The sequence below is a fragment of the Girardinichthys multiradiatus genome, chromosome 22, assembly GCF_021462225.1.
Source record: "Girardinichthys multiradiatus isolate DD_20200921_A chromosome 22, DD_fGirMul_XY1, whole genome shotgun sequence".
Taxonomy (NCBI): domain Eukaryota; kingdom Metazoa; phylum Chordata; class Actinopteri; order Cyprinodontiformes; family Goodeidae; genus Girardinichthys; species Girardinichthys multiradiatus.
In genome coordinates, this window is record NC_061814.1 from 32,674,479 (window position 1) to 32,700,367 (window position 25,889).

Genomic DNA, 25,889 nt, shown 5'->3' on the forward strand with positions numbered 1-25,889 from the left:
CCATAACTAACCAAGGCAGGAGACCCATGTTTACGGTTCCATCTGTCTCAGTATTACTGGATTTCAGTGCTGCGTTTGACATAGCTTATCATAACATACTGACGGATAGACTGGAAAACTGGGTGGGAATATCTGATACAGTCCTAAATAGTTTTAGATATTACTTGGGTGATCAGGACTACTTTGTGTCAGTTGGCAACATAAATCTGAGGTAACAACGATCACGGATGGGGTCCCACAGGGCTATGTTCCCAGGCCACGTGTATTTAAGACTAAAACGCACTTCTACTGTCTTAATACAATTTCAATTTCAAATACGTTTAAATTTTAAATAAACATTTTTTATGAACCTTTAAACTGTCACCATGTTGCATTGGGTGAATATTTACAGAGTAGCTAATGATTATTTACACAGGAAATGTAAGTATGAGGTGTTGGAAAACCAGTCCTGGTCTGGAAAAAATAGAGCATTTCCAGCCAGTTTTGTCGTTTTCTTTAGCCGTGGTCATTTATTTTTCTGGTAAGCACTTCTAACTACCTTGTACATGAATAAAGCTTTACAGATAAACTTTGAGGTGAAAAATAACCATAACTTAGAGGTCAGATTGTACCATTACACCCAGAGGAATTGCAGAAAATCACTGTTTTCTCTTCTTGTCATGTATAAATTCATACATGATTTTTCTATTAGTGAGAACAGAAGTCATCCAGTAATGTTAGCTTTTGCAAACAGATCATAACATACACTATGCTATATTTATCGAAGCAATCATTATTAGACTTGTTTAATATGTCTGGGCTCAAGCAAATATTGACAACCTGCTGCAGCTTCTCCATGCCTATTGACTCCAATAGTAGCATGATTATCTCTTCATATCTGCTAGAATAATCCATATTTCTGACTAGGTTTTGTATTTGGATCTGTTGAGGTCAACAACATATTGTAGCATATTACACACTGAGCAGTGGAGAAGGTCGTTTGACAACATTCTGCTCACAATCCCAGAGCTGCAACGGTACTCCCAGGCTGCACAGCTCTCCATGATTCCTTTTTTTTTATTCTGCAGAGCTCAGCCAGCAAATATGACTATGGAGGCTGTGGTCAGTCAGAGCTCAGGGAGTGGTAAGAGCCTGCTGCGCTTTCAACCGCAAACAAAAACACAAAAACACAAAACATCCTTGGAGACTTCCAGGGAAAGAGGAAATGAGCAGAGAACATTAAAATAACACAAGTTACACTGATACTTATCCCTGCAAGACACACAAAAAGGTATGAACGCAAGCAGGCAATAATGCATGGTCACAGTTCATAGAATGAGCAATAGCCAAATGATTTGGAAAACCAAACTCTGTAGACAAGAGACTAAAGGCCTTTACATAAGTACTTTTTGCCTGTGTTTTTTAATTCCTCTTCTGATAAATGATGTTATACCCATAAAGAAAACACAGGGTCCATCTGAATTCAAAAGACAATTAAGAGAAGAATTTCAAATGTCACCAAAATAACCGCTGGAGATAAACCCCAGCCTTCCTGCAACGTTGCACAGATAAGAGGGATGGAATTTCAGAAAGAGATGCACAATACTCCTGGTCATTTTTAGGTGTATTTCAAGAGGTTAGTCATCCAGTTTAACACTCAGATAGCAATACTAGAACTGAACAATACAAAGAAGACCACACCACACTGACACACTGACACTAACTAGTGACTAACATTATATTTCAACATATGTCAAGAAAAACTATTTAATACCGCCCAGATTTCCCCCACATGTTTCAGATCAAACAAAGTTTAATATTAGACAATGATAAACTGAGTAAATAGGAAATGCAGTTTAAAAATGATAACTTTAGTCATGTGGGAATGGAGAGAAAAAGCTACTCAAACCAACCTTGCATTGTGTGAAAAAGTAATCCTGGAGGGGGTGCTACTATCTTTAATGTTTTATGATCTGATACATTCTAGTATCACAAAAAAGCAAAAACAAAAACTGAACAGCAGCCAACAGAATATATTTAAAATCAGACAAATACAGTCTAGGTATGAAAATGCTAGAGTGATTTTACAGTCTGGATAACCCCATACATCACACAGCATCGCTGCCAGGGTTAAATAGCAGGTATCTTGGCTTAGCCTCATTGTAATTTTTCCAAGAAGGCAATCCTCATGAAGTCCTAGAACCACATAACTTGAACCTGTCCAGAGGCCAAAGAACTGTTGGTGTAAATACAATCTTTACATCTTAGCAAAACCTGGCATGGGGATAGTTCCAATCATTTGTATAAAAACCTGCACATGTTTAATATAATGAATATTAAGTAATTTAAGACTATCAAAACCCATCAAGTTACTGAAAATGAAGTTACCTAGAGCAGAAAAAATAAATAAACATGATACAATGAAATGCGATCAAACATTTCTTCAAAATATGAGGTACAATCTGATGCTGTTTCACTTAGCAAATCTTTTAGAACTAACAGTGGAACTAAAAACAAGTAAACAACAGATTTATTTTTGACCATTCAGATTTCTAGACAACATTAGAAGCTGCATCTTCAACCTCTGGCCCGGTTTAAAGTCTTTTGCAGCCTCTAAATGTTTCCAGGATTTCCCTATATTCAGCTCCATCATTGGTCCCATCAAGCCCAACTAGATTCCCTTTTCCTGCTGAAGAAACATGATGAAGCCAACACCATGAAGATGATTTGTTCACGGTGATGTGTTGAGCTTGTTCTCTACCACAGATATGTTGGCCAAACAGTTCATTTCTGGAAGTTTCTGCTCAAAATAACATGTCCAAATCTAATTGAGTTTTTCTCAAAAATTACAAACTCTATTTAAATAATCATTATGTTAATAATTATGTTTTTCAAATGCAAGTGATATCTTTGGTCTTCCTTTGCTGCTGGCTGAATAAATCCTGGGTGGATTGTGACAAATTGTGTATTTTTGGATTCTGTATGATCTCTTCTTTCAGCGGACATGCTGGTTGTGTTTGTAAAAGCCGCTTGTTAAACTCAATTTCTACCTTGGTAACAGCTAAAGACATATCACAGTAGAGGGGCTGACTGTAAATGTAACATACCACATATTTCAGAATTTAGGCTTTTTCCGTCCACCTTACAAGCATGCACTACTCTGGTGTTGGTCTTTCACAGTAAATCTTAATAACATACATTGAAGTTTGTGGATGTAAAATGGTCAAATTCAAGAAAGTTCAAGTGATGTTAATACTTTTGCCCAGGTACAGGAGGTGTGTTAAAGCACTTGCACAAGAACAAAAATTAGACTTGCAGCCCTCATTAATTCACTTGCATTTATCCCCTTTCATGCCAAAATGTCTGCTATGCTGGATGTCTTTGATCCCACTGTGACTAACTCACCACGACATAAAAAGGCAAAAATTAGTTTTTTTTTTTTCCTTTCTAAACCAATTTGTGAATTCTAATGATAATAGTAAAAGTTTACTCAAACACACATAAGTTCTCTAAGGTAAGGACAAAACATTTTCAGTCAAAAGATTTAGTGTGATTCCCATAAATGAGATCTTCACATAGTTGGCAGCCATAAAGTTTTGTTACCTGAAGCGAGACTCTGAACTCTAACAGATTAACTAGCAATCACTGCTTTCTCTAAATCTTTAATGCTAAAATGTATTTGTGATAGGCTTTGTCTTGACACTTATTACCATTTAAAACCCTGGAATCCTCATTAAGAAGCCAGCTATATAAGATTTTCAATTGTACCCCCTCTCGCTATTTTAATCACCCCATAGTCTTACTTAGGAGGGTGCCTGTCTTCAGGAGTGCAGCTTATTTCTATCAAACCCAGACACTTTCGGATTAGTCGATATGAGCTTAGGGCTGATCAGCTAACAGATTATTGAACGTACTGTGCTTCGCAACAGGAAGCTGCAGGATTGTTAGCTAAGAATTAGCAGAAGGCTTTAAAATCCTCTTGGATATTAAGGTAGAGGTAATTGTAGGACACATCAGCATTTGAAGTAGGAAGCAACTACTTTTTAGTTTCTGGTCAGCAGTCTCTGCTTTGCTTAAGGTAAAGAAAACAAAATGGACAGTGCCTAAAACAATTTAGGATTAGTCTTATTTTACAGTCAATCACAGAACATTACTGTTTTCACTAAAGCCTGAATCAATAGGTTTTAGCTAAATAAATATATTAGATAGAATTTAGGCAGTGAAACAGGATAACAGGTTCTTAAAAATGTATGGATTATTGTATAAATAAATCAGGAGACGGCTCACAGTTAATAATGATTTGGAATGTACGAGAAATAAGGAGAGTTCTGGGTCGATTTGGATTAAAGCACAAAAGTTGTTACAATATTGTAGTGAGGAAGCATGGTGGACCCGGTGCTTCACTGCAGGAGCTCCCTTTGCCTTTAAATGTCACATTTTTTCAGAATAAACTACCACTTTGTTCATTTTCTCCTAAATTTTGCTGTATCTCTTTATTTGACAGATTTCTTTTCTAAATTAATCAAATGTTAGGACATGAACTGCAAACTTCAGTCTTCTCAAATAGACATGTTTCACAATGATTTGCAAAAATATTAAAAGCCTTTGAACTCTCACATTTTGACATGTTACAACCACAAACTTACATATATTTCATTGAGATTCTATGTGATTAATTAACACAAAATGGTGCATAATTTTGTGGAAGGAAGGGTTCCAAATTTTGTATTAATAAAAATCTGAATAGTGGGGCCTCACATTTATGTTTAGATCTTTTAAATCTGATATATGAAATTAGAATTCATTGCAACCAATTGCCTTCAGAAGTCACTTAACGTGTAAACAGAGTCTTTCTGTGTGTAACTTAATCTCAGTATAAATGCAGGTGTTCTGTGAAGGCCTAAGAGGTTTGTTAGAAAACAAAACTGAAAAAAAGCAGAAGAACAAGAAGACCACATACACACGAATAGAGTTGTATAGAAATTCAAAGCAAAGTTAGGTTGTAAAGCAATATTACTGACTTTGAACATGTCATGGAACAGTCTTAAATCAATCATCTGAAAATGGGAGGAGTACGTCACAATTGGAAACCTTCAAAGACACGGCCATCCATCTAAACTGATATGCTGGCCTACGAGAACATTAATCAGAGAAGTCGCCAAGAAGCCCATGGTAACTCTGGATTTGCTGTGAAGATGCATAGTTAAGGTGGGGGAATGTACTGGCGGGACAACTATCAATCATGGACTCCACAAATCTGACATGTAAGACAACAGTGGCAACAATAAAGACACTGTTAAAAGAAAGTTAGAGGAATTCCTGCTTGGCCCAAGCCATGTAAAGGAGAGAGAAAATTTGTGGGACAAGCCCCTCCTCCCGGTCAGATGAGAGAAAAAAAAAAAGATATATATTCCTACAAGAAAAATGTCACGTGTGGCGGAGAACTAGGGAGGCGGCCTGGCTGGCCCGGTGAGAATGCCCCGAATGTGGTGTGCTTGGAGATGGAGGCTAGGCAGCAGACCCGTTAGCAGAGTTGGGCTTACAGCTGACCTTCAGGAAACAACCTGCGTTTGTTTTTAACTGTCTCCATAACAACATGCCTAAATCCAGTGCTAGTGAGCTAACGTTTGTCTAGACAACAAAGATGTAGGTCTGTTGTGAGACAACCCGATCCTGTGGTGGAACAACATATTAATGAACATAATGGAGATTACCATAGCCAGTGCAATGGTTGGTTACCATGGAGATTCAATGTAGAAAGGTGGGCTGACATTATTGGTAACCCAGCAGTAACCACTGACTTCTATAAAATATGTATATAAATGACAATACTTGCTACTACTTCCAGGTTAGTAGACAAGGTGTTGACTTCAGAACAGCACGCATACGTCAGACATTTTGTTTCACAGGCCGTTTAATTGTTACCAAAAGGAGTCTGTAAAGGATTCTGTGTCACTAACAATAAGGTCATCAGCAGAGCAGGGGTTTGTCACAATCATTTTTAATGAGACTGGCAGTCATCTATGTCTCTCTGTAGGTAAGTGCCTCAAGTGATTGGCCTCTGTTGAGGCAGCAGGGCAGTAGGTTGGCACGCAAAATGTGATTTCTGGCTCTTTGGTGTGATACTGATTGGTCTAACGTCTTAAAACCCTGCATCCTCAAGATCAATGCTCATTCCCCGTTATTCCCTATGATTAAACCCAAATTTTTCTGTGTTTGAATAAAAAGAAAATCAATTTGAAGGGTTGAGAGAATGCAAGAATTATACATCACCTTCTTTTTATTACACATTATTCGCCTTTAAAAAAATTTACAAATCTCTCAGCGTTTGAAAATTTGACAAGGGATAAAGTTTTAAAAGTTGCTCCTCAAACAAAGAGAAAAAACAAACCAGTATTTACAGCTGAAAGATAGATAGGCTTAAACAAAGGCTTCTGATTTATTTGAACATGTGCCAAATGTCATGCCAAAGTCTTCTACATGAAAAGCTTTCATTTGACAACACATTACCATTCTGCTTTGTTTTCTGTTCTCTTTGTTTAAGCAAAGAAGATTAAGCCTTTTTTCAGAAGTGAATCGAAAATTAAATGTGCCAAATCCTTCTGCTGCTGTTACATTTCAAAATTTAAACCGTGCTTCTCCTTGCTTTCAAACCCTAATGAATTTAGACATATTTATTCTCTTAATTGGGTGACAATGAAGAATATTGTACTCACCACAGTCCTCAAGTCATGCTCCTTCACCAAATCAAGGGAGTTTTTATAGCAGGAGGTAAGATCTGTGATCTCTTTCTCGCCAACATGACCTCTAGCCACTGGGCCTACAGTGTGGATCACATCTGTTGGAAGAAGAGAAAATATCTTATTTACCAACAGCCGACATCAAGGATAAAGGAACAGTTGCAGTTACTTTGTGGGTCAGTAGGATTTTACCACCAAAGCAGTTCCTGCACCAAACCATAGCTAGTTCTAAAGCCAGTTCTTAGGTAGGTTATATCAAAGAACACATCACATTTATTTTAATATTCAGCCAAATAATTGCCCAAAGAAAACATTGCTTTAGTACTGGAACTTGTTTGGTGGGAAAATTTATTTAATTTCATTAATTAATCTCTTGTTTTTACCTTCTCAGCAATAAAATAAACATGAAATATTGTAATGAACCAAGTTCAAAAGGAGCAAATTAAACTTAAAAAAAAAAGTGTCAGACATTGGTCTTGATAAAATAATATTTTCTATTTTGTTGGTTTCGAAGATGTTTTTAGTCCATCAACAAAAACAATACCTTTTTCAAAAAAACATTTGCTGTATTTAGACAAGTTTAATAAATGGGTGCGGCCAAGTCTATTTTTTAAATAAAAAGTCAATTGATGATTTTGGCCCTACTTACTATGAAATAAAAATGAAAGCAGAAAAACATGGCTAGTAAAGAAAAACTACGTTGTTTGTACATAACATTTTCAATTTAAAAAGATAAAAATTTAATATCGAAAATCACATCCTAAAAATTAACAAAAAGTGTCCATCTGCATCAGCGCCATTTTCTGGAGGGCCAAATTTCTATCATTCTTGAACTGCAGTCGGGGACCTCAAATGGCTCCAAGACTGCACCCTCTCAGCTAGACAGATACAATTAAAGTCCAGTTGTAAATCTACATGCTTAGGTGATGAGACTTGAAAATTTATGGTCACAGATCTCCATCCAATCTGATGAAGCTTAAGCCATTTTGAAAGAAGAATAGGCAAAGACTCCGACCTCTAGATCCAAAAGCTTGGTAATGACATACCCCAAAAGACACTCCGTTGTAATTACAGTGAAAAGTGGTTCTACAGTGTACCGACCCAGGGGCCAAATATAAATGCACCCAACACTTTTTGGATTTTAATTTGTACAACCTTTAAAAACCTAAGTATGAATTTTCTTCAATTTAACTAATACTTTCTGTTTATCATTTTGTTGGTCTTTTATGTACAATTCAATAAAAATACACAGTCGTTTTTGGTTGTAACAATGGGTATTAGGACTTTTTGCAAAGCACTGTATAGCAGCTGAACAGTTGAGCTTGAGGTTTTAGAATCTATAAAATTGTCATCAAAATAAATGATAGTATAATAAAAGTTGTCCTCACGATTAGACAATGACTCATAAAGACAATTTGTGCAACCCGGCCTCAGAAGAATGCATTATTTCAGATGTTTTGATAGGAAATCAATTACAAGAATCTTTCATGCTATCATCTCAATTATTGATGTCTCCTCCCGTACTCTTTTCCCCTCGAATAGTAATATCTTTACCTGTCAATCACTGGCCACATTTCTGGCTGGGCCAGATTGAGGAATGCAGTTTCTTAATTGAATCATAGGAGTGATGACAGGAAAATAAGACAGTCGACAAGGAGACTTGACAGAAATGTAATCTTGTGCATTCTGCCTGGCGTCATTGACCTTCTCAATGTTGGACAGGTCAGGTCAATGTCAATAAAAAAACGTTATTTGGCGTAAATCACAACTGAAAGTGTCACCACCAAGGATTATACAGACAGGAAGTGTCTTAATTACGACACAATTGGAACTTTCATTTTGTACCCATGCGTTGCTGTTTCATCTAAAACTACTTTCATTTTATACCTGTAAACGAATCATTTAGTACCTATGACGGAGTATTAGGGCCATTGTAGATAAAAGAAAAAAATAATGTAGTCATGGAGCAGCAAATTACCACCAAAAAACACACCAATATTTACAGGTAAAAAATATGAGAATTTTCTGATGTCGAAAAGTCGTAAATTGGCAAGAAAAAAATATACCTTTCCATGATTAAAGGCCTAAATTTATGATATAAAATCTAAGCTATTTTCTCAGATTGTAAAGTCACAAATGTGCATGAAAAAACACAGATGTTTACCGCCTTGCCTTGCCTGTTGATGGTGGTCAGAGGGCTCGGTGGTGCTGATTGTGTGGAAGCCTCACTTCTGTCAGTCTGCCCCAGGGAAACTGTGACTACAATGTAGCTTAAGAGTGTCAGTGGATGAATAGGTGGATGAAAAGGAGGATGACCGATTGTAATGTAAAGTGCTTTGAGGTCCTCGGACTTGATAAAGCGCTATACAAGTGCAGGCCATTTACCATTCACTCAGATTATGAAATCTGACATTTGCAACAGAAAAATGCATAAATCTTAAGATTGAAGTGGTAGATTTGTAATATGCACATCTGGTTATTTTATCAGAACGACATCTCCCAGATGCAGACTCACCATGAACACTTTGAAAGGGACCTGGAATACAAGCCTAAGACTGAGATGAAGCTCTGACATGGCTGCATTTTTTTAACACGTGGAAAATGTCATTCTGATTATAGAAAAGAGCCAGAATCTACCACTTATACTTCTAGGTTATCTAAGTGGTCATCTTGTAAATATACCCCTTCAATCTTAGAGGAGTTCTGGCATTTTTGGTCGCAAATATCTGATTTAAAATCTCAACAAACTGTAAGGGTTTTTTTTCTGATAAATTTAGGAGTTCATTTTGTTGCAAATTTCTGAGTTTACAATGGCAGAAAATATCTTAGTTTTAATATTACACATTTACGCCTTTAATAATGGAAAATTATAATTTTTTCTCACCAATTTATGAGTTTTGGACATCAGAGAATATCCAAATCTATTCTTTTAAATATGTGAAATTTGTGACAGTTTTTTTTTTTCAGAAATGTACTCCCCTGTTGCCAATTCTTTTCTCTCTTAATACTCTGTCATAAACCACTTCCAGACCAATCTCATTTTGTTTTCGTAGTTACGTATATTGATACTTTACGGAAATAATCATAAGCTAAAATCTAAAGCATGATTTATTTTAATTTTATATCATTAGCCTCATGGCATAATTGCCTAAGTCATATTTTGGCTTATATGACTTAGCGAATTATGCTATGAGTCTAACGATATTAGTTTCTGCTTCTTGCCCAAAGACCGCTGGACCAGAACCCTGCAAGGATAAGCAGGAATGGACAATGGATGGATAGACAGTTTCTGAAGATTTTATATAACCCCATTTCCATAGATTTTTGTTCTGATGCCTTTCAACGGGCGACAGCTTCTTCTCGTACCCAACATTTTAGGGTAAGACAGAGGGAAAAAGAGCAAAACTGTGAATGTACAAAAGGCACCCAAACTCCTCACCATTGCGGATCAATACTTCATAGATTGTGAACAGTAATTCACAGATCTGTATTTGTTTGTTTTGTTCCAGTTTAATCAAAGACTTTGTTTCAAAATGTAAAGTAGCATCCAACATTATTACCTGGTACACTTTATGAACAGAGATTAAATCTGGTTCAGATGAAGATATCCATGTAGACCCTGCAGTCATCTTATGTTTACTTACACATGGACTTAACCGTTTATTTTAAACAAAATGCTTTAACTGTTCTCACTGCCAGTGTAAGCAAAGGTAAAGTAGTTCTCACTATTTCGAACAAGGCCACAAGGTACACATTACATTTAGCTCTTTTTTATTTTATATGGGCAAGGAGGATAAAATGTAGGGACCAATGGTTGCTTACGGGGTAAGATTGTGTTTCTGCAAGAGGTAAAACACAAGAAGGGCTTGAGGCATTCCAAGATGAGCCGTTACAGGAATGGAGCTGTCTGTTTCATTTAAATTTTTTCAACAATAACAAGTGAAAAACTGGCACAACATCGTTATAATGGAACAAGTGGTAAGTTGTTTTTCCTGCATATTTTATGTACTTCTACACTACAGAAGAGGCAATATGGCAATTAGACATCGGACAAGTGTCAAAAACCACAATACTGGTGAATTCATGAAAATTTTAAAACCTCGCCAGGTTGGAAATCTTTTCTTGGATGTTTTTTTTTAAGCAAATCTCCATGAAATAAATATGAATACAGCTTTGTAACAAGGGAGAACTACCAAAGAAAGGACATTTAGTTTCTGTAGGACCCAAAAAACTAAAACTGTAAAATGTTCTTCAGAATCTTTTGTGAAATGTGCATTTCAACATTTGGTAAAAAAAAGTCTTTGTTCTTCAAATTTAATAAACTAAGACCTTTGTTGCTTTAATAGTCAATGCCATATCCAACATTTGTAAAGAATGTAATATGGATCTTCAGCTAAACTTGAAGAATATTTTCTTTGCACATTATCCTTGATCAAAAACACATTTTGTAAAATTTGGCTGAAAGGATATAGGATTTATTTTTACTATTACACAAACATAGAAAATAACTTAATTATAATCCATGCTATTTAATCAGGTAAACCATAATCAACCTAAATAAATCAAAATGCTTTAGCTAGAGTAACCACCATCATAAGGACACTTTAAAAAGAGAGTTGGAGCTAAAGATATTTTTTTATTCTATAAAATTCTCTGAAGACATTAAACTAATAATATAAAACTTATAGTAAAATATTATTTCCCGTCTAACAGATCAACAGTAACATTCATCATTATTTTTCTTTTTGTACCACTTAGGAAAACAACAGGCAACGACTGTGGCTCAGTGGGAAGAGTAGTCATCTTGCAATCCGAAGATTGAGATTTAAAACTTCCTCCTGCTACATGCTGATGTGCCCCTGAGCAAGGCACTTAACATTAAGTTGCCTACCAATCTGCATGTCAGTGTAATGTGTGTGTGTGTGAGTGCGACTGGGTGTATGTGACTCTAGAAAAGCGCTTTGAGTGCTCGGTATGACTATATAAATTCAGTCCATTTACAATACAAAATATAGACAGAATATTCATATGAAACACAATGAATAATTCTTTTTTTATCCATCCTTCAAAATTATTTCATCTTAAACCGAGTGTCTACATTCATGATCAGTTGAAAAGTATATACCAATAAATTCATACACTTACTGAAAATCATGTCTTAATTTCCATTTTACAGGTTCAAATACTGACACAGTTTGAGATATCTCTATCTCTGCAAATACAGAGCTGTGAAAAAGTATTTCCCCCCTTACAGCTTTGTTCTTTTTTTACTTTCGTGTCACACTTAATGTTTTAGATCCAATTTTTACATTAGACCATTATAACACAGACAAATACAAAAAGCAGTTTTCAAATTACACCTTTTAGGAGCTGAAAAAACTATCCCAGCAGTATTGGCCCTATGTGAAAAGTTGGTTTTAGTTCAATTTCTCTGGCCACACTAAGGCCTGATTACTGTCTGACCTATATTAACAATTTACTTAAATAGAACCTGTCTGACTGCATGAAGTTGGCTACAAGGCCAAATTGTTTTCTTGGGTTAATTCATGATTTTAAATTGACTGTAGGAGTGAGTATGTGAGTGGATCTGTCCCTGTAATGGACTAGTAGTCTGTTCAGGGTTCCTTTCAACTTCATGCATTCTGTAGGAGAGTGAATATTCATCAGTGCAGACAACATTGCTTAACATGATATTAATGGCACTAATGTTGTAGTCTTTCTTGTCTGGTGACTGAATTGTGTATGCTACAGCATCAAATGCATGGGAAGGCAAACGCTATTTTTCTACAGGTTCCAAGACTACTGAAATGGAAAGGCAGATGCGCATTGGTGTGATATTGGTATTAGTGTTTGTGCATCAGCTTGGTCGTAGTTATCTAAGACAAAAAAGACTATATTAAGAAGGGTCAAATGTAAACAAAAACTGTTGGACTGGAAGCATTGCAAATAAATGCATTTGTGACGAAAAAGACGAAGTTGATCCACTAGAGACATGTTACCAATAGATGATTTATCATGCTTTTCCTTTGTGGTGCTTAAAGATTTTCAATGATCATGCAAAACATAATTCACTCTTTTCAGAAGCATATTAGGAATTAAAAGGTAATGATCTGTAACGTGTCTTTAATCAGCCAATTTGTCTCGACAGTAAACTTTTCATTTTATTTATTTCCTTCATAGTGTTGGAGAAGCCCAAAAACTACTCAAGCGACTTCTAGGATGACAAAATATGACATAAGGTTAAACTATTTCAGCATTCAGATTTCAAATGACATGAGCTCCAGTTACTGTTAAATCTTTGCCAGCATAGAGCAGCTGAACTGTAAAGGAGATTATGAATATGAAATGTGGAATGTTAGCACATTCTTAACCATAAAAGGCTAGGACAAGATGGATGAAAATATATAATTTTTTTTCAAAATGATGGAGACATCCCCAGTGGAAAGCGAATTTCTGCTTCGACGGGACAGACCGGACATGGAATGACCTCTAATATTCCAACTGCAAAGCATATGTGAGAACATCTTAGACAAGCCCAGTAAAATATTCCTCCACTCCTCCCAGAGCTGAGGAATAACTACCAAGGGAACATGCTCACTTCAAAGATGCCACTTTCTAGGCAAGTAAAAAAATCTTCTGAAATATCTAGACGTCATTTAGAAGTGAAGCACTGTGCTATTTCAGGGATGGGACAAACACTTCAGAGTCTAATCAATCTTTCATTTTTACTTGCTGTTTCTGACTTAGAGGCTGTGTTACAATTTCTCATCATAACATTTCCAAAGAGCTGCAAAAGCTTGCACAATGTCTTTAGCACAAAGACTATTCTATAGTGGTATTTTTTAACACAACTGGACATTTCTGGCAATATTTAGGGATTAATTAACTTGCCACAGCAGTAAATAATCAACATCCCCTACTTCCCAGGTAATAAATTAACTTTAAGATGATTACTCTTCAGGGTTCAGAATCATCAGTGTCTGTATCTTGATGTATCGAAAAACAAACTTATTCCCCACCCCTGCATATCATAAACAGGGTTCCTAAATCCTGAAATTGATTTAAATATTTACAGGTCTGTATAAATATGCAGAAGAAAACAGAGTATAGACAAATATTTTCCATTTCTATTCTAACCATGCAACGGACCAACCAGCCCAACAAGGCAATGGACCAACCAGCTCAGCAGAACCAACTAACCAACCAACCAGCCCAGCCAGGCAACCAACCCTGACAACCAGCAGAACCAACTAACTGACCAACCAGCCAACCAAACACGAGAACCAACCAAAGAGTAGAACCAACTAACTTAAGAACTACTAAGCAATTTACATAGAGCCAGGTTGTTTTTGTTTATTTTCCTTAAAAACTTTAAATTATCTATTGAAAACTGCTTTTTATTTATTATCTTTGTGCAAATATCAACATCTTTGATGATCTGAACCACTTTAAGTGTCACAAAAAAGCAAAAACAAAAGAAATCTGTAAACGGACATGTGTTGTTTTTTTTGCACTGCACTGTAGTTAAAAGTTTGGACTAAAATCCCCTAAAGGCCAAAGTGTCTTACTGGTAATGGAGCACAGCAGATTAATCCAGCTGGGAAAAAATGTCCAGACTATCAAGGTGTGGAAGAGTAGCCACATTTAAAAAAACATTATGTATATTTTCAAGCGATTGCTTTTGTAGACCCGGTCAGCATGAACACAGCTGTTCCCATGTTGGTCGCTGAAGATTACCAAATGAAGTGTGTACACCCACTCGGACATGGACCCCGTGTTGTCATGGCGACAGCGAGTGCAGAATTACCCCCCTAACAATCACCGAAGTACCCATACGAAACATTGGGGGCTTTCCCTTTTTCTTTTGTTTGGAGACCTGGAATTATCTGCTGCATTCGGAGCAGGTACAGTTAGTGCATTAATATTCCCTTTTTAAAAATGGATTAAGGATTTCTTAGTGATTATTCATACTCTTAGCTTTCAAATAGCTTTTTCGTTGTGAGTGTCACTGATGTGCTTTCACACTAAAATGGGCTGAAGTGTAAAAAGCAAAGGAGGGAGCAGGTACAAAAGGATGATGACAGAACATCACACACTCATGCAATATGACAGGAATGCTTGTTCCTCAGTGACCAATGATTATTTTATAAATTGAAAAAGAACAAACATAGTTTTCACTGACCTGTTTCAGGTCTTGCTGTATGTTACATAACTACTATTTTAGCATGCATGAGAACCTAAATGTGCCATTCTTTCTGCTGTGAGAGCGGGTGACCCTTTAGGGATGTTTCTAGCAATTGAAACACGTGGCAATGAAATGTAATGACATCTTTCAATCATAAAGATGTGAATAACAGACACGCACATATATAGTGTGAACACATTCACAGGGAAGTGAAGTGGAATACAATACAGACTGCACACCATTCAAATGTCAAGAAACTCTGCGAGCTAAAGAAAAGACCACTTAATGTGAAAGCCATCTCTTAGCCTGCAGGCTTTTTATTTTTACTGCTTTTACTGAATTAAAAAAAGTGAGAGGTGTGTGTGTGTGTGTGTGTGTGTGTGTGTGTGTGTACATGATGACCAGATGCTGAAGGACACCAGGGTTGCACTGATTGTTTTGCTGTACAAATGCTGTAAGAACGGCCTGGGTAGTGTCTGCAGGGACGATGGGGAGTAGAGCAGAGACAAAGTCACCAAGCAGCACTGCCGGCTGTTTCCACTGCTCTGGGCTTACCAAAACATTTCCCAGAGCATGAATAACCTGCCAGGTGACAGCTAACAGCTTGTTGCGTGATCTTTTTCACTCTTTTAAAGCATTTACTAAGTGTTTCCAATGACACAGAAATCTTGAAGCAGTTAAATAAATGCAACAAAATAAAAACAGGAAGTAATTGGAACATTTGGAGGAGTACACAGGTAAGCACATAAGCATTCCAACATGTAAGCCTGGAAAAAAGAAATTATAAAGCAACCTTATAAATGGGAATGTCTGGATGCTTTTGTTTAGTTGATGTGAAATTAGATCTTTAGATATTTGCCAATAATTAAAAAAACATTTTTTTTTACAGATTGTGCTCATTTCAGGACAGGGTTTGCACCATCCTGACCATGTTTTAAATAACAACCTTGTTAGATTGATTTATTGGAGTTTGTGGAGCTAGTGATTGCATAACAGAGTGAATATTTGAGCCAATCAAAGCTGGAAGTGGGCAGATCTGTTAGCAGAGAGCGTGTAACAAACATTACGGGCTTCCCCCAGTAGGCACTGAAAAGTAAGCAGTTACAGACGTACGAGCATGAGAAGCAGGATTTACATGTGTGGCTACAAAGTGTCATAGGGAAGGAGTTCAAAAAGGACTGTAAAGTATGCTGGCTAACATTTTCTGTGATGCAGGGTGGGCTGAGAGATGTGCAGCAACATTCCCGCTCAGTCACAGACAGAAACCCTAAATCACATTTCTTTGTACTCTAGGCATCTCCTGAGGCTGATAGGGTTGAGAGAGCTTTTAAGTCTCTAAAATATTCAGACTACTTGTGTTACACTTCATGTGGGGTTGCATATTTATTAGTAAACTCTTAGTACGTTGCTAGAACCCAGTTTGAGTCTCTTTTACCTTTAGAACTGTTTTAATTCTTCACGACAAGGTGTCAGAAACATTCCTCTGTGGATAACCATGAAATTCCACCAGATACACTACAAACTATTTTAGAGATGTCTTTTTTCTAATTCAATAGCAAAGCTACTGTGGTCTTTGACATCCATTGTTAAGGTTATCTAGCAGAACAATAAGATGCCTTGGGGCCCTGTGCAACCTCCTAGTTACCAGTTTGAACTCTTCTTGATTCTAATAGGATGAATATATTGGAAAATATTCCTACAATTTTGGGCCATATTGACATGACTACATCATGCAGTTTCTCCAAATTCTTCCACTGCACATCTATGACGCAAACCTCCCATTCCACCATGTCTCAAAGGTGCTCTATTGGGCTGAGACTCAATAAACTCTGACCATTGGAGCACAATGAACTCATTGCCATGTTTGAAACAAACAGTTTGAGATAATCTAAGCTTCCTGCTGGAAGTTACAAAAGATGAATAATCAGTCAGCAAAAAACTTGAGTAAGGTGTGACATTTAAATGATACTCTAGTGACTCTAAGGGCCTCACAGTTTGTCAAGAAAACATCCCCCAGACCATTCAACACCACTAGCCTGAAACAATGATACAAGGTAAGATGGATCCATGCTTTCATGCTGTTTACATCAAGTTCTTAAACTGCATGAATGTTGCAGCTGAAAGTGAGATTCATGGGACCAGGGAACATTTTCTGCGCTATGTTCCATGGGTTGTGCATTCAGTGATGCTCTTTCGCTGGTGGTGGTGTTGTGACGGTGTGGGGTATATTGTCCTGGCACACATTGTGCCCCATAATACCAACTGAGGAACATTTAAACATCAAAGCCTACCTAAGTAGTGTTGCTGACCATGTCCACATCCTTATGACCACAGTGTAGCCATCTTCTCATGGTTTCAGATCATCTCAAACATTTTTTAACATGACAATGAGTTCACTGTACTCCAGTCACCAGACCTCAATGCAATGGAGCAGTTTTGGGATGTAGCAGAACAGGAAATTCACCACGTAAATGTGCAGTTGACAGATATTCATGCTATTATGTAATTATGAATTGAATATAGATTGAATATAGAATATGGATCGAAAGCTCTGAGGATTGACAAATCTATCCCACAAATAATTAGTGCAGTTCTAAATGCAAAATGATCCAATCTGGAGCTAGCATGGTGCACCTAATAAAATAAGTAAGTAAATATATCAAAACAAATGAAAAAATATTTTTCATTGTTTTAACCACAACAAATACTAATAATCCTAAAAACTATCTTGAGACCAGAATTTAAGCTGTGATTTTCTATCATCGGTACACTTAGCAAGTGGTGGTTGTAACCCCAAAGGGCCCCAAGGAATGGTTGTGGCAGGCACCTTTTTTTCTGCAGGAAAACCCTAGCAGTGGAGGTCAAAGGCCACAATAGCTTCGCTATTAAATCACAAAAAGGACAACTCTGAAACTGTGTTGTGCATCTGTGTGAACTACATAGTAATCCACAGTATGAAGCCAAAGCTCAAAAATGGGATGCAATGCACCATTGTTTTGTAAAAACATTACCCACATTCATGTTGTAAGAAAAATTCCAAATAAACACTAAACTGCATTTATAAGATGACATTAATCAATCAGAAATGTACAGGTAGGCTCACTACAGAAATACACAAAACAATAGTAAAATGAAATATTTAGTCATCTCTGTACTTTTGCAACAGGATGTCCTGCTTTGCAGAGTTGCCTGCTTTTAAATCACCATCTGTTTTTTATTAAATGCACAGATGTAAAACCAGAGCAGCCTTTCATTTTTGCTACCAAACATTAGACTGTGATGTTGCCTGATTTCAGTTGCATCATATATTTTTTCTAATCAAGGGACTAAACAACCGGGGCTGAACATCATAATTCTATGAGCAAGCAGGTACTTGAGCTGGTGAGCTGGGCTTCATGAATCTTTAAATGTCAGAAAGATTTACAAGTACGCAAAAATATATGCACAGTTGTGGGCGCAGCTGCAAGGAGGACCGAAAGTGATGTGGCCTTCACAGATGTTATAACCCATCATTTCAATTAGGACATGTGTGCCCAATGTGGATCTGATGAAGAGAAAGACGCAGCATGGAGACACATTAAGCATGCTTTCATTGCAGCAACATGTGCACACCCTCTCCAAATTATCCTAATGATAGTAATTACAAAGGCACATTCAAGTCTGTGTTTGGTTAAACAAGGGTTACGAAATGTGTACAACTATTTTTCTGTGGCACTACATTCTTTCACATTCACCAGTTGGTATTTTTCCATTACAAGACCAAGCAGTAATTTAAATACGTCCCACATTTCTTGCAAAAGAATCATTATTTGTGTTCCCCTGTTCATCAAAACCAGTGTTAATTAGTTTCATAATTATAGTTAGTTAATAAACTAGAATATATCAGTAATTAAATTTTAAAAGTGAACGGCAAAATTATTTAAAAAAATCGTATGTCTCATGATTTTTTTTGGACATTTTGATGGCTGAGGCTTAAAGCTAAGCAATTTTTCAGAAAATTAGAATAACACCTATAAAACCAATAAAATCAAAAACATACCTTTTTTTTAATATAGAAGGGTTATTTATGGCCAAAGCAATCATGAGGAAGACCACTAACTTGACAATTGACCAGCAGACTGTCATTAGACCCCCATAAGGAACATAAGCCACAAAACGTCACTGTCAAAGATCTTTAAGTGCTGTATCGAAGAAGATTAATGGAAAATTGAGTGGAAGAAAAAAGAATGGTGGATAAAGGTGCACAATCAACAGGCCTAATTTCAGCTTTGAGAGGATTGTGAAACAATGCCCATTAACAAATTTAGGGGAATTCACAAGGAATGGATTCGAGCAGCGTTAGTGATTCACACCCAGCTGTGGTTAGATGTAAACCATTATTGTCAAAATTTACAGTTTTAATGCTAGAAATATAATGGTCTGTGTGAAAACTTTCTCTTTTTGAATTGAATTATTGAAACTGCCTTACTGATGATGATCTAATTTGTTAAGACGCACCTGATGTATAAATGATTTTAATAATCATTGCCACGTATTTTGACATTGTCTTGATGATCTTTGTAGAATGCAGTGTGACAATTACTTTTTGACTGTAAATGTGTAGAAGAGACAACTATATTAGACTAAACCCAAACACAATAAATGAGGAGTACAGATAAAATGAAATAATGAAAGATGAAAATAAATAAAAGTTGAAACAGGTTTCTATTGTTTTCACAGCAGTTGAACATATGACAGGTTTACTTCAACAGTAAACCCAACATTTAAATAGGCTGAAAGTTATAAAAACACTCAATCAACTTTCATTATCTAATATTTATGCTTATTTCACTTTTCCAGGATTTCTGCTTCAGTTTGCAGTTTTTAAAACATGGGAAATTTGAATAAACAGCCTGAGGCAAATTACTGTTTTTGTTAATCAGAGCTTCTGATCTGTGGCTTTTTCACATGAATGACGAACTCAACAATCTTGGGAAATGTAGACCCAAAGTATGGCCCTAAAGCACTGTCGAGGACATTTTATTTTCAATTCACTATTTTTGGAGTTCAACGTGGTATGATGCCACAAGGCCTTTGAAAATCTTGTTACAACATATTAAAAAAAGTCAAGTGGTTACTAACGTTACGACATTCACAAGGTTTCAATAAAAAAAACTGCGGGGGGCTCCAACTGCTCATGCTTAAAATGCTGCACTCTCCCTCTGGGCTGGACTGAGGCATATCACTACAAGAATAGGATATAGATACTTAAATCTGAAAGGTTCTTGTGTTTTGTCTGTGTGAATAAAAATAAACCACATGAATCAACACAGAAAAGGGAAGAGCATGACAACCAAGCACTTGCTTTGAACATAAGTAACATTTTGCCAAGTGGTTTCCTCTATTCAGTAATAAAAATAAGGAAAAAAAGAAGACAGCAAGCTTAGTGTAGATAGATGTGAGGTGGTTCTGGCCAACTTTTTTTTCTTTACTGTTCTCAGTTTCAAACAGATGAAGCTCCGCCAAATTGACAACCCACTTTTAAACTTCTTTCACATCCAGGATGCAACTCATTTCTCATGTATTCATAGTGTCTGCAGTTGAATTACAAGACTGGTCACAAAAAACGATCTCCCTCAACACTGAAACAGTTGGCCGAAGAATGCGGACTAAGTGTTTTCTTCCAGATCACAACAGCACACCATTTGATTGATGTGAACTATCTCCTTTTGACTGACAATAGCAAGACACACACACACAGACACAAAAACACAAATTGTCAAATTTCTATCAAAAACAAACAGAATAAGCTGCTATTAGTTTACTTCTGTATTTTCACAGCATGCAGTCTATTTTACTGAAAACATCAAAAGACTTGGAACTGATAAAAAACTATCACTCTGATTCCCGGGGGTTTTTCTAAATGAAGCACGGAGTAAAAGATTTACTGCATTGTGTGCATAACCTATGAGCACTTTGTGTTTATTTCTGATAAAATCCCCCAGAAATAATAAGAATGGTAATTGTTGTCTGTGGAGAGATGTAATGCAAAATTGATGTGATGTCTGATGATTCAGTTCTCAAAAAGGTAGGCTTTCCTTGTTCTAAAATGCAAAGGTAATCTTCAGTGTTTTGCTAAAGTCTTCACATTACAACCACAAACACCTTTATGTTGGGCTATCAGATAAAATCCCAATAAAATACATAGCATTGCATAACTGAAGTGGAAGGAAAAGGATACAAGTTTTTCAAAAATATTTAACAAATTAAAATCTTAGAAGCATGGTGCACATATGTTTTGAGCCTTCTATTTGCTCTAGTACCCATAAAAAGAACCATAATAGCCATTTTTATCCTGAGTTTAACTAACAGACTGATGGAAACTATTAATTCTTAAGGACAGTGGTGGCACTGTATTTTATTTAGAGGTATTAGAGAAGAGGGAACTAAATACAAATGCATGGTGTGCTCCCAAATTTCCTACCAAAAACGGTGATCCCACAGTATGATGCAGCCACTACCATGTTTCATCATGGATACGATGCGTTCCTCGACACACAATGTGTCTTGAATCTGTACCAAAAAGTTAATTGTAGGAATTATCTGACCAGATCACTTTCTTACGTGTGTCCCCACATGGCTTGTGTCAAAAATTTCACTTCTTGTGGCTATTTCCTTGCTACAATAAATTCTAGATTTAGGGGTTGCACAAGCAATAGTTTCCATAGTTAATACGATTAACAGAATCCACCATATAAGTAGTGGATCATTGCAGCTCCTCCAAAGGTAAGATGACCCATTAGCTGCTTTTATTATTAAGTCTTTGCTTGCCCTGCCTGCCACTTTGTGTAGACAACCAGGTAGATGGTTAGTTTGCAGTTTTACTAAACTTTTTTCCAGCTGTGGGCATTGGATTTTATGTCAGCATAAAGAGGGCACAATAAACATGCATGCCGCATTTTTCAGGCTTTTAATTGTAAAAGATAATTACAGCCATGCATAATTTTCCTTCCGTTTCACTATTATTTGCTACTTTTTTGAATGTCTTACAAATAAGATCAAGTAAATATAAATTGAAGCTTGTGGTTCTGATGTGACAAAATGTAAAAAATGTTCAAGAGGCATGAATTGTTTTGCTAAGCACTGTATCAAAACTGCCAGAGCTCCATCTGAGGATACAGTGGTAATTTTCAGGCTCCTCCTCTCTCCCCTTCCTAACACCCACAGAGACAGTTTCAGGGCCCCATGTGGAAGACGCAGAGCCAAGACCAAACTCCTCTAGGGAGTAACTACCTAGCAGTGGTGCACCTGCCACGTAATATTTCAAAAGGGAGCAGAACACACATACACACTGTGCTGAATGTTTTCCAGTGCAACACAACTTAAAGCTACAAGAAACATGATCTTCTGGGAATACATTACTCATATAAAACATGGCCATATGGTACGGAACAGATCAAACATGTTGGAATACTGCTGAGGTTACCACACAGTAAGTAAAAGCACATGCACTGAGGTTGAAAAGATTGTTTGGTAGCATTTTAACAAAGACTGAATCTACTCCAAATAAAGCAAAAGTTTCAAAGAAATAGGGCAACATCCTAAACAGGCTAAAGTACTACTTCCAAATTCTTTATAATCGACTTTTTTATGTTGTCAATGGTTTACCTCATTGTATTATGATTTCAGCATAATCTTAAACAAATTTTTGATGCATGTTGAGAATGTTGAGATGATTAGTAGACTTTCTATGAAGTATCTCTAAAATATTTAAAACACTTTGCAACAACATGAGAATAAAACACACATTTTAGTCCTGGTGTTCCACTGGCTTCTTATCAAGGCCCAATTTATCGTAAATCAACTTCTGCTCATATTATTTAAGCCTTTTAAGTCTTGTCCGTGTTATGAGTAGATGAGTTTATTTAATTTATGCCTAAGTCCGAATGACTTTTAACCATTATACTGTCCTTTAGGTCATTTCATCTGAAGCCATGCTAAATAAACTCTTATCAGCTATGGACGTTTTTTCTATAGTTTTAATTAGGAACCTGTTTCATCCTCGTCTGCAAACGTCTAGTTATTCTTATTCCTTTAATTGTCATTTTATTTCTTGTTTCAGGAAGATCATTTCAACCTTTTACTGGTGTTATTTGTACATCCCCCTGGGCTTGGTGCAAAGCACTTGAAATTACCGTTGCGTATGAAAAGCACTGTTTAAATAAATCCACTTTTGAAACCCAGTCAAGCTGTTTATTTTTAAAAACCTGTTTTTGTTTTTTTATCTTTTGCTCACATTTTCCTAAATTCTTCTTTTGGCCTGATTGTAAACGATATATACTCAGATGCCAAATTTATCAAAGGTTTATGTCTAGGAAATGCAAGGTCATGCATAGCATCGGTTGACTTCCCACCTGCTTTACTGCAGCCTGGTTGCTGTGTGTATTTATCAAAGATGCAGCCATTTCTGCACCGAAGCCTGGACCATGCTGTGCATATGCTCACTTTGTTACCCCCTGACAGAAATGCCTCACCAGGGAGAAGCTGTTATTAAAGCACATACTGTATAAACTATTTCCTTTTAGTAGCAGGGGAAAAAACTGAAATGAATCTATTTATGGGCTCTTTCTAAGCATTACACTAAACTTAGAGTTTGACCTTGCAACTGCTTTGAACATGAATTAACAATAATTATCAGAGGACTTAATGAAAGAGTATTATATTATTGTCTACATAATGGTATGCATGATGAAATGCAAAATCAATAACTCACATATCATGAAAAATAAAAATGATTTTGAGTGGGAAGCTTTAATGCAGAAAGGAAGCAAGTAGCTCAATCGTTTGATTTCAACTGTGGGGGTTGTAGCACACACAGCAAGCTTAAGGTTTGGACAATAATGGAGCTGTGCCTGTCCCTGCTCCCACCCTCAGCTCCCATAATTTATAGCAGTCCTGTCTTCTGCACAACACCCTCTTGCTCTTTGGAGCATTTTGGAAATGAGAGACACGTGGTGCAAGAACATTTATCTTACTTTCAAAAGAAGCCTGGGATTAATGGGATAATTTGGACTGCTATACAAGATTGGCATGGAATGACAATTTCTATGTGTGTGGTATGTATACAGCAGTAGTCCCAGTTATAAGCTGAACTAAATTGTAGAAATTAAATGCTGTGATTTGTTTGTGTACAAATTGTTAGAATAACAATACTATTATATTTTGAAATGTGTTGAAACTATCAGAGAAATAGTATTACAAGCTGAATATATTAGACTAAAAGTAGAAAATTTCTCAGTTTTCCTGCAACATAAATGTTATTAAAACATTATTATTATTACTAATAATTTATTGGTGATATTTTTCTTATCTATTCTGAATCGCATTCCAACTCTCGTACAAACAGACACAAGTTGTCTTCTGTTTTAAGCTACAACATTTTGTCTTAAGAATGAGACCCTACACTGAATAAATCTCAAAGTTAAATCTCAAAGTAAAATAAAAACTCACAAAATTTGCACATACAATTTTAAACAATAGTAGTGTTTCAATCAAATAAACACAAGGCACACCACAAGAGATTTATGCAAAATAAAAATAAAACTTTTACCTTTTCGCCAAAACTTACAATAAGTCAGAAACTGCTGTACATGATGTGAACAATTATGTAATTTTTCTCTGAAGAGTTTATTGTGCCATACAACGAGAATTGTGATGGTTTCTAGCCATTTTTACAGACAGCAAGTAACAAAGTAAATAAATCTTATATATGCACTTAAACGGTTAGCCTGGTGTGTTTTCACGAGTAGAGAAAATTAGTGCAAATTGTTCTAAATTGCTTTAAAATATGTTTTTTGAAGTTCAGAGCACAGTATGATTGCTAAAGGCTATTATTGTAAAAGTCTGAGGAAAGTTTTGTCTCATCTCATTTGCTGTATTGAGGCTTGTCAAGAAATAGACGCTCATCAAACAGCTTCAAGCATTAAGTCTGTTTCCTTCTGCATTCACTGTAGACAAAACATCTTCCAAAAGCTTAAAAATACATAAGATGCAAACAAAATCCAGCTACAATAAACACCTGGTGCTGTTCAGGGATTTAAATATAGTTATTATTGCCTTCTGACTGTCTCATGAAGACAATAAGCTAAATAAACGTGTTTTTCATAAGTGGTGACTAACAGGGCTTTAACGGTAATTTGATTTTAAATCGGTTACACTACTATCAGTAAGTTATATTGTACTTATCATTAAAACTGAGAACTGTTTCATGCCTACTTAAAAACTATTACCAACTGGCTCTTCAGCTGTACCTTAGATCTCGATGGTAGACACATGATGGAGAGTGATTTTGTTTTTATTCCAAGTTTCATGAGGTGAGCTGAATTGAGCAATCAGTCAGCAGTTTGACTCAGCTATAAAAATCATTTAACCTAAAGCCTTTAAGCGCACACACAGGTTTCATATTTGCCAGATCTAGCAGATGCCTATACTAAAGTAGTGACCTTTAAAATATGTTTTACCATCTGACTTTAGTTTTAGGCCAACACATTAAGAAATAGAAAAAAAACAACTAACAGTGGAAATACATACAATCACAAATTATTCTGGGGTGATATATGTTAAAATGATTGTCTTAGCTTAAAAGGATACATTTTTGATTCATGTCATTCACAACTTTTCTTTCCAAAATTTTATTAACATGTCTTAGATATTCTATCATTCAGACTAGACTATTTTCTATCAAGGTAAGATTTGGCTGTCAGACCATGCTTGAATGGAAAAAATCTTTTTAATCCACGCTAAGGCACCTAAACACAGAGACAGATTGGCCAGATATTGCATTTTCAAAGCAAATCTGTTCTGGATATAAAATGAAATGCTGAGGAGCAAGTTAAAACCATTTTATAAAGCAGTGCAACCGCTGAGGCAGAACTGAAAATGGTTCTCCACAGCCGACTGATGAAAAAGAAAATCTAACGACAGACAGAAACTCAAGGTTGCTGTCA

At 36.2% G+C, this 25,889-nt stretch overlaps 1 protein-coding gene across 1 annotated transcript in view; it reads right to left on the reverse strand.

The window, feature by feature from the left end:
* Positions 1 to 25,889, reverse strand: part of macrod2 (mono-ADP ribosylhydrolase 2) — a 608,769-nt gene that overhangs the window by 214,651 nt on the left and 368,229 nt on the right. Inside the window, exon 6 of the mRNA XM_047351869.1 lies at positions 6,696 to 6,817. Within this exon, the coding sequence (XP_047207825.1) occupies positions 6,696 to 6,817 (122 nt within the window). The remainder of the gene's footprint in view (positions 1 to 6,695; positions 6,818 to 25,889) is intronic.